This window comes from Alosa sapidissima, chromosome 17 (genome assembly GCF_018492685.1).
Source record: "Alosa sapidissima isolate fAloSap1 chromosome 17, fAloSap1.pri, whole genome shotgun sequence".
Classification (NCBI taxonomy): Eukaryota; Metazoa; Chordata; class Actinopteri; order Clupeiformes; family Clupeidae; genus Alosa; species Alosa sapidissima.
Window position 1 is genome coordinate 21,812,965 of NC_055973.1, and position 10,000 is coordinate 21,822,964.

Below are 10,000 nucleotides of genomic sequence, written 5' to 3' on the forward strand. Positions count from 1 at the left end.
TGTTTGTGTGTGTGTGTGTGTGTGAGTGTGTGTGTGTGAGTGTGTGTGTGTGTGTGTGTGTGTGTGTGTGTGTGTGTGTGTGTGTGTGTGTGTGTGTGTGTGTGTGTGTGTGTGTTTGTGTGTGTGTGTGTCTGTGTATGCGTATGTGTGTGTGTGTGTGTGTGTGTATGCCTGTGTGTCTGTGTGTCTGTGTATGTCTGCGTTCATGTGTGTTTATGTGTGTGTGAAAGAGAGCGATAGCTTGTGTACATTGTGTGCATTGAATTCTCTTGTCCAGTTTAGCCTTCAGAGGGCCTGTGTGGCATTGGAGCTGCTGCTGCCTGTTAGATGGCATTACAGCAGTCAGACAGACAGGCAACGGGTGCGGTGGAGCTCCCTGACGCAGCCCTAATTGCTCTGCGCTATGTGTGATTAGCGCCCCGCTCTTTGTGCTTGTGTGTGTGTGTGTGTGTGTGTGTGTGTGTGTGTGTGTGTGTGTGTGTGTGTGTGATTAACGCCGTGCTCTTTGTACTCGCGCTCTCCCCTTTCTGACTCGTCCGAGTCCATGCTGTCACTTTGATTTCCCCTGCCGCAGTGAAGCCTCGCCAATTCACACTCCGCTCCGAAGGGACATGACACACACACACGCACACACACGCACACACACACACACACACACACACACACACACACACACACACGCGCACACACACACACAACACATAAAGCAAAAAGCAGCGCAGCACAGCGCATACCAATCATATCAGCCCTCTGCCACCAGCCTATTGCACAGGCCATACAGGCAGAGTTGCGTCACAGTGCAGCTCTCCTCGGCCTCATCACAGGGTAATGCGGCAGTGACACAGAGAGGGGTGGGGGGACAAAGAGTCGACATGCTGCCAGTGGGTGGGCATTGTTGGATTGGACACCACTTGGGTCATTATGTTGTAATGAACCCTCAAGAGTGTAGAGTCGTCATCAGTCAGTTCTCTTGTCAAGCAGATTAGACAAGATTAAACATTTTTATTTATTGGATTCATCTTGTGTGATTTAAGCTTTTCAGATTTCCGAAAGATTTTTTAAAGAATATATAAATACTTGTAATGTTCAGTCTTACAGTAATTATTCAGAAGTGTCTTGTTCTGAACATCTTTCCATGATACGGGAGATAATTCTTGAGACAGATGTTCTCTCAGATGCTGTTTGAGTTTAGTTATTAGCATCTCTATCCACCGAATATATCTCCATTCAAGAAAAACACTCGATTAATTCACTTGCAAAAACAGAAATATGTCTCTAGTTTAAAATCTTAACCCCAGCTAAATAATTATTCTGTAACTCCCACTGCTATGGTGGTATGTGTTTATTTCTCCTGATTTTCTCGGTCTTGCTCTGCTCTGTAAACTTCTCAACTCTGAACTGTAGAACCACGTTTCGCAGGAGAAGCTTCTAAAATTCTAAGAATGAAAGTATGTCTTTGTACGTCCGTCCACATGAAAGATGTAGTAGTGGCCTTGATGTTATTCTTTGGTGTGGAGTGGAAAACAGCATGCAGTGTGTTCAGTGCAGTGTATCAGTGAGATCTCCTGGCCTCTCTTTTCTCTCTCCCTCCCTCTCTTCCTGTCTCTTTGCACTCTTTCTATCTTCCTTTCTGACTTACTGACTGTATCCCCCTCTCCTCTCGTTAATCTCTTCTCTCTCCCTTCCTTGCCCTCTCTCTTGCTTACTTGCTCTCTCCACCTCTCTGTCTTTCTCTCTCTCCTCTCTCTCTGTCTTTTCTCTCCTCTTATTCTTGCTCCATCTCCTCTTTTCTCCTCCCTCCCTCCCTTCGTACTTTCATCTCTCTCTCTCTCTCTCTCCTCTCTCTCTCTCTCTCTGTCTCTCTGTAGCTGTCGGTGTGTGAGGAGATGCTTCGTGAGCTCCAGGGCATCGTCCTGTGCCGAGACAGCCTGCAGCAGCTCCGCCGTCGCCGTGGCGCCAGCATGCTGCGGCCGCGCCCCCTGCCCCTGGACGAGCGTCGGGCACGCTCCGCCGCCGCTGCCGCCGCCGCTGCCGCCAGCCTGAGCAACGGCAAGCTGTGCGCGGGCACCGGGCTGCCCGAGCCCCTCTCCCACAGACTGGCGCAGGAGGCCGCCCTGGTTGCCCGCGGCTGCAGCCACATCCGCATCTGCCCCGAGTGCCGGCGGTTCCAGGGGCTCCGCGTGCGGCCGCCCGGGGTCTCCCCCGCACACAGCGAGGAGAGCTTAGAGTGGGAGAAGACCACCAACAGCAGCGAACCTGAATAACAACACAGACAGACAAACACACACATACATACACACCTTCACATGCTCACTCAAACACACACACCTACATCTACACACACACACACACACACACACACACACAGACGTTCAGCTCTGCCCCAACTGGAAACTGACCCCATGCTGGTGCAGGGGAGTGGGGCCGTTATGTAGTCGTTGTCGTCGTTGTTGCTACAGTGCTGGCTGGTTCAAGCTGGAGAGACAGGACCTCCGCGGAGCGCCGCTGTTATCTAAACGCAGCACTGTTGGACCGCAGGAGCACACACGTCTAGTGGATATACTCTTTTGCTACGGCACTCCTGTGTGGAATATCTGTATGGAGAGCGCAGCACGGAGACTGGAGAATTGTGGGATATATGCACAGTGACAGGAGGATAGTCTTTCTGCAGACTCCTTTCCCTTGTGTCGCTTCGTCAAACATGACTCCAGGCTTGTTTTGGAAGGGCATTGTACTATGCAGTAAATTTGTCTTTGATTGTGTCGATTTATTTTTTAAATTATTTCTTCCTTTTTTTGTGATACCAACATTACTATTGTTCTATTACTAGTAGTATATCCCCACTTTTATTGAGAGAATTATATTTGAGTTTTGAGTTTTTTGTTGTTTTTTATGTTGTTTTTTTGTTTTTTGTTTCGCACAGGACTGAATGAGTCTCCACTTGAGATGTTGTGTTCAGTTCACCATGCTGCAGATATGAAGCTGTAAAGACCAGTGCCATCTTCAAAAATGCTCATCTATTTTTTAAAGAAGGCTGAGATTTTATGGCCTTGACAAAAGAACAACAAAGAAAACAAAGACACACAGACTTTTTTTTTTTTAAATGACAATTGTGATATTCATCATGAAAAATGTTTCAGAGATACTTCGAAGGACGGCGATGCATGTCAGAAGGTCTAAGGTGGTGCTGAATGGATGATTTTAAAAAGTTTTGCCATTTTTTTTTTTTTACTTTGGCCCTGGCCAGAAAGCAACACTTCAAGTGCGGTGGTGATCAAAGAAGCACCTGAATCGCTCACACGCTTCACGTCCTCTTCAGATGTGCCAAACTCTGCATTTCCTCACATAATCACTTTCACCCAGCCATGCTAGATTCACTCCTGTAGAAAGGCCGACATTAAAGCCTTTGCACAAAGTGACACAGTAGCTCCCATGCCAAGTTCACCACTATTCTATTTCAGTATCACTCAAGGCCGCCGGCCAGTCTCAGTACATCCAATCCCTTTAACATGCTCGCGTCCATCCGTAACACCCCCGCTGTGGTCAGACCAGCAGCTCTCCATCCTCCCCCTTTCTCCTTCTACGGGGGCCCCACGGTCGCGGGTAATCGGCGTGTGCAGCAGCAGATGACTAGGCCTACCCAGGGCTATCTTGGAACAAGAGGGACACTGGGCGATTTATCCTGTAGGTCAAACACTCTTCGCTCAGGAGAGGACGGTCTGCGGTGGCAGTGTTGAATGGCGAGGCCAAAGTCCTTAAGCGAAGATTAATGTTTAGACGCGTCGATGTAGGTGTGATAAAATACGAAGTTCTTCAGCTGACTTTCCCCGGTTTGAAGAGCCCTCGGTTTTGCACACATAAAGGCGTACACACACGGCCGACGACGCAACAGCGATTTATGGCAGTTGACTGGCAAAATTGAATTGAATCTATTGAAGTGAATGGGGCAACGCATACGGCAAGTGTAACGACGGCCGTCACATTGCTCTAATCGCCCCCTTTCTATTTTTCAGGACGATTTTGATATGTCATAATAGAAAACAGCTGTCTGGTCAGTGTATCTCCACTGAATCGATGGGTGATCGCGTCGCCAGTAGTGTGTGTAGTAAAGCGATTAACAGAATTCCCCTGTCACGTTTGACTGTCGCATCGCTGGCCGTGTGTGGTGAGCCTAATGCATCTGTTCATAGACACACACCTACATACGCACATACGCACACACACACACAGCTGCATCACGGAAGGGCATTTCTTGTGATAGATTAGTGAACCACTTTAAAGTTTTTTGTTTTTCCCTTTGGAACTTTGCCTCTGTGTGTGTGTGTGTGTGTGTGTGTGTGTGTGTGTGTGTGTGTGTGTGTGTGTCTTCCTTGCGTTGTACTTTTCCCATCTGTGTTCAAGGCCAAAGCACATTTTGGCGTTTGTGTTGAGAGGCGCCATACATCAGCCCCGTGTCCAGTTTCAGTGCTGCTGGGTCTGTGTGTCCGGTAGGTCCCGGCACGGACCCGTGTGCGGAGAAGGTTATTTATTTTCTCGATGCCTTACAGTATTTCTCCCTCTGACCACCGCTGTCAAGAACCCTCGTTACGCTGGTGTCCAGATGCCTCGCCCCCTGTTTCCTCTGCGCCGCTCCGAGTTTTCAGACCACCACAGGACAAAAAGGGGGGAAAAAAGCCTTGGACAGGTAGTTCATCAACCAAAAAAAAAATACACTACCTGGAGACAGAGTGTTGCTGTTACCTTAACCACACCACCACCCTCAGTTTCCACAGTTAGTCATCTCCAATTGAAAATATTTTTCTTTCTCCTCAAGTGTTTAGTTTTCAAAGATTCTGTGTGATTTTTATTTCTGGACCCTGAAGACTTCAGTATTCTATTTCCAAATGGTGTGAGTACCAGTTAATAAATGATAGTGTGCTTTGTTCTACCAAGACTCTAACTCATTCTATACTTTAATAACTGTGTGTTCTAATTTTGTCTCTATGTCTGTGAGTGGGCGGGGGCATTTTGTCCGTGTGTGTGTGTGGGGGGGGTTGTCTGTATGTATATGTGTGTGCGACAAAACAGACATGCTTCAACCTGTTTGATGATGGTGACTGTTATACAAAATGTGAGCATACACGCACATCCCAAAAATAGAACTGTGCACACACTCTCTCACTCAGACCCACAAAGGAGAGGGAGCGGAAAGCCGCTCTAAGCAGTTAAGCAAGTTCCTGAATTAGGTGACCTGTGAGTAATTCTGCGGAATTGAGTTTTTTTGAGTTCTGGTCAAAGGTGCTCATCAGTTGACTGCGCTGCTTATAACTCAATACGGTTCCTTTTACACACAGTAGCAATTCTCTCCAGGGAGGCCAAGGCTTAATCAAGTGCATTTGAAATGAGTCACTCCTGAAGAGCAGTGCCGAACTATAACTTACAATAACTACATCAGTTCTGTCAAAGCACGGCAGAATCCTGCACTTCTACTTTCTCACCTTGTCATTTCAATTCCATGTCAGATGTTCAAGATTCTGTGCTGTTGTTTTTTTGACTCTCTCAAATCTTTCCATCTGTGCTGCTGGTGATATCTTCTCCTCTGCATTCATTGTGGAGAAAAAAAAGCCAGCACCTTTGAGACTAAAAGATGGAATGACTCAGCAGTTTTCCTCCAGCAACTCACTGTCATGGCCACTGAGCAACATGGCATCTTCTTAATCGAATTGTAATGTCCCTATGAGGCCTCTCCACCTGAGTGTGCCGCTGCATTAGTCTCAGTCAGAAAACTCTGTGGATATGTGTGGTGGCTTTATTTATATAGATGACATGCTGGTTTATGTTTGGTTATGGCGGACTAGATCTGTTTAAGCTGCTGCTGCCATTGAAGGCAGCCTTAGCTCAGCTGGTACTGAGGCTACTGCTGCATGGTTGGCTCTGTTGATTCTCAGTTATTACAGCTCCGTCTCATTCTCGTGGTCACTGGCATGGTGTAAAGTATGACCAGTGCATTAGTCTCAGTGGGTGGAGAAGCAGGCTGCACCAGTGTGGTGCAAGCAAGAGCAGCTGCTATGAAATGCTGTGGTGAAAGCCTAGTTTGGTTCCGGTTCGGGAACTCACAAATAGTGCCTTTATACGGCTCTGGTGCAACTTTATTCACCCACTTTTGAACAGAGAGATTAATACAACAAGATATTTTCTGCTTAATGTCGGCATGTGTGGTCATAAGGAACACCCATCTTTTTTTTCTGTTCTCTTTTCTTTTTTTTCATGTTTCCTGTGTGCTGCTCTCCCTTCGAAAAATACAGTATATACACCCATAGCAGAGAATCAACATTTGCTTTTTATTTTTCCTATATATATATTGACTGATATATGTTCCTTTTTGTTGATCTCCTCCAAAAGAGTGAGGTAGGGTGAGCACTCGGGGAGTGTGTTCAGTGCTGATCTCTTGATCTTTCTTAAAAGACTTCATGCTGTTCTTCCTTTTGAAGTCTCTGGTGGACTTAGTCTTCAGGAAAAGGCCATCCATGGTTTTTTACCTAATTTCTCTGCTTTTGTGAGCTATGCCATTTTATTGGTTGGGTAAGTGCTTCTGAAACATTGTTCAACATAAAAGGTTACTCAGGGACTTTTTACAAAGCACAGGAGTGCTGACAGAAGTATAGGCAGGCAGTCATGATGGAGAGAAATGGCAGAAATGATGACATCTACTGATGCTGATTTTTTTTCAGTATTTCTTGGTTGTCGTCTAAAATACGTTATTACATTCTAAATGGCTATAGGGGATGAGTTAGTTTGCTATAAAATGTGTGATTTATATGTGTGTTATACAGCATACTGGGTCTAACCCAAAAACATGTTTAAAAACATCTTTGACGAATCATCTACAACTCTACCGGGAAATGCTGTACCAAGTGTCACTGGCTGGCAGGTTTTTATCATAACACCAGATAACACTGACACCCTGCCTCACTCGTCAGGTTACTTAACAATGACTCACAAACATCACCAGCACAAGCTCACGCACTGTCCAAAGTGCCTGCAGAATTATGTAGTATAATAATAAGCAACAACCCTACCACATACAATAGAAGCCTAGTGTTGATGAAGACACATATATCTCACAGTCTCTACAGCAGAGGCTGTATTGATATTTGGCACCTGTTTGTCCACTGAGGCCTGTTGTCTTGTTGCTGGTGCTGCTGGTGGTGTTGCTACTGCTCTGTGCTTTTTTCAGATGTCCACCAAGAGACTTGTGTCCATTGTTGTTTATCCCCATGCGGTTTGAGTCCGTCTATCAGATGAGACATCTTGGCGTTGTTGACACAGTCAAAGCAGCAGCAGCGGTGGCTGTTTGTCTCCTCTCCTTTTGCCATCCTGCCCTGATCGATGCCACTCAGGTGGGCAGACTTCGATCGCCCAGCAACCTGACTGAATACAAGAGATGGCCACAGAAATGCTTCTACAGTAAAACATTATCCGTAGTGATACAGGACCGAGAGAGAAGGAGAGGCAAGAAAGGAGAAGATATCTAGTGTAAAATAAATGTAACAGCAAATGGTTGCGGTTTAACAGCAAAGTGTTGCTTTGAAGTGTTCAGGCTATGTTTTCGATGGTAACCCCTTGTCAGTCAATAGTGAAAGTAATTAACTTTCAAGAACTGTTTTATCATTGACTATGAAACCACGGTACAAATAGGTTTTAGTAAAGCAAGTTGAATCCCTGTGTGGAATCCCTGTTCCATACGGTCTCGCGTGCATGCAGATTCCTTCAAATGCATCGCTGACTATCAAAATACCAATGCGCTGTTGTAAGTTGCGCTGCTTGCTGTTGAAGGGAATGACAGATGTTAGTCTCACTGGTTTAAAGGATTTTACGCCCAAAACACACCCGTGACTGATTAGGAAACATAAGAACAACCCTTTTGAGCCCAGCGCCCAGTGTTTGATCACAAAAATCACGCCATTAGTGTAGACTGGACACGCCTTTAATGTCTATACCATAGACTGTATATATAGTCTATGGTATAGACACTTTGCCTCTGACCATCCGTTTCTGATGGCCAAAATAGAGTCCTGAGAGAGAAAGAGAGAAATGGGAGGTTGCATCAGAGATGCATGAATTAGGATTATGCAACTAGATGTTGTCTTTGATGTGTGGTGTGGTGGTGATGCTTTATAACATGAAAATGGATGATCTATCTTCCTCCTTATATATATATATATATATATATATATATATATATATATATATATATTCCTGGCAGCAACTGCAAATCTGGCCAAGGTCCAGTGGGTGCGGTTGAGATGAACTATCACCGATCTCGTGCTTACGGCTGTAATGAACTCACGCTGGTGCACATTATTACCAGCTCCACTCTATAGTGCACGGCATGGCCAAAAGTCTTTAAAGTCCATGTGGTTTGGATAAAGAAGAGTGAACATAAGCAAACAGCTGGAGTGAAAAGAATGCAAACACCAATGTCATGCATCAGAGACAAACAACTGGCCTTTCCACAAACAATTAGTTAATAATGGGGTCATGCTGCATCTGTGTTTTGCCTGTTTATTGGTCTCCGAAGGGTGCAGTGAAGGACAGAGGTGAACTGAGAATCCCAATTACATGTACCTGAAAATCCCAACAACTGAAAAGGAGAAGGATGGAACAACAGTGCCACCCAGTGGTTATAGAGAGGAATGACGACAAGCGGGAGGCTGAGGGAGGGAACATTGCGCTTTTGACTTCATGTTAATTGGGCATAAGTAGGGAAATTACTCAAACCCCAATGGCAAATGTTTCATTACCTGAGAGAGGAGACATTAAAATCATATTAATGGGTGAATATTATTGACTTAGTGGTTAAAAGTGTGCATCTCTGGAAGTGCTGTTTAAAATCCAAATTTTCCACATTTTATGAATAGCAAATCATGTTTTTATAAGGCTTACATTACTTAACTATGTTATGGTCTTGTTTTCATTTCCACTGAGAGAACAATAATATGTGGTTGCTGTATCTGTTCAGTTTGATGTTATTCTTATCTCAGTTTCGTTTATTGAAAACAATGTGTGTGTTTGTTTGTGTTGAGTGAGATCTAAGCAATATGAGCAATCTGAAAACCAGGGTTTAAAAAGTCAAAACATCACTCCACAAAAATGAAACGTGTTTATTATATTTCTTTCTGAAATTCTAAAATAATTATTGCGTCGGTCAAAAACAGCCCACCATCTGAGTTGTAATATTACACTGAAATGTTCCTGCATGAAAATATGGGGAAGGAAAAGCTATTTTTGACTACAACACTGCATCTAGCCTTTTTAGACCTGAAGTGGATTCAGCCCAAAGTCCTTGAGGATATCCTTGAACTCCTGATGGATGTGGGCACTCTCCTCCTCCCATGAACCTCGTACCTCCATCAGGTGAGTCAGGAGACCATCCAGGCTTCCCTGAGACAGAGGGGAGGATAGCATGAGACTGCAATGTCTCAACCAGCAACCATTAAAACACAAGCCATGGCCACCATGTTATTTCTCCTTAAAGGAATGCAAAATAACGCCATCAAACTCATTTTGATGGTACGCTGACTTATAATAGAAAGAATGGCATCTCTGTCTTTGCCACTGTGTGTTCAGTATGTCTGTAACTTTGCTATACCGTGAAGGAACAGAATGCTTTTTGTCTCTTCGACACAGTGGGTACCCCTTCAGAATCACTGTCCAACATACACTGCAGACTTTACTGGAACCTACGCATTGAAAACTGACATTAAAATACATTGTACATACTTTACGACACTAAAATACCTGAAAAGTGACGACGAGGTAAATACCAATTCTTGCATTATGTTGTTTTCATACAAAGCATCTGATATAGCTGTGGAAGCATAGTTCATGATCACATATGATAAGCATCTGTTGTAGCTAATGTATTCATTACACATCTATTTGTAACCAATGTGTCTCTGGGTTGGGTTTTGGATGAAAATATGCCTTTCCTGTTGCCTTTCTGATGAGCTTCATGTCT

General features: G+C 44.6%; 2 protein-coding genes across 3 annotated transcripts in view; one reads left to right on the forward strand and one right to left on the reverse strand.

Moving 5' to 3' along the window:
* grik4 (glutamate receptor, ionotropic, kainate 4) overlaps positions 1-2,766 on the forward strand; it is a 347,457-nt gene extending 344,691 nt beyond the window's left edge. For both annotated transcript variants that reach the window (XM_042067701.1, XM_042067702.1), the window contains one exon: positions 1,869-2,766. In XM_042067701.1, coding sequence (XP_041923635.1) covers positions 1,869-2,264 — 396 coding nt within the window. In that variant the 3' untranslated portion in view covers positions 2,265-2,766. The remainder of the gene's footprint in view (positions 1-1,868) is intronic.
* Positions 2,767-9,144: 6,378 nt separating this feature from the next.
* Positions 9,145-10,000, reverse strand: part of ccdc153 (coiled-coil domain containing 153) — a 4,543-nt gene continuing 3,687 nt past the window's right edge. Inside the window, exon 6 of the mRNA XM_042068104.1 lies at positions 9,145-9,423. Coding sequence (XP_041924038.1) covers positions 9,295-9,423 — 129 coding nt within the window. The 3' untranslated portion in view covers positions 9,145-9,294. The remainder of the gene's footprint in view (positions 9,424-10,000) is intronic.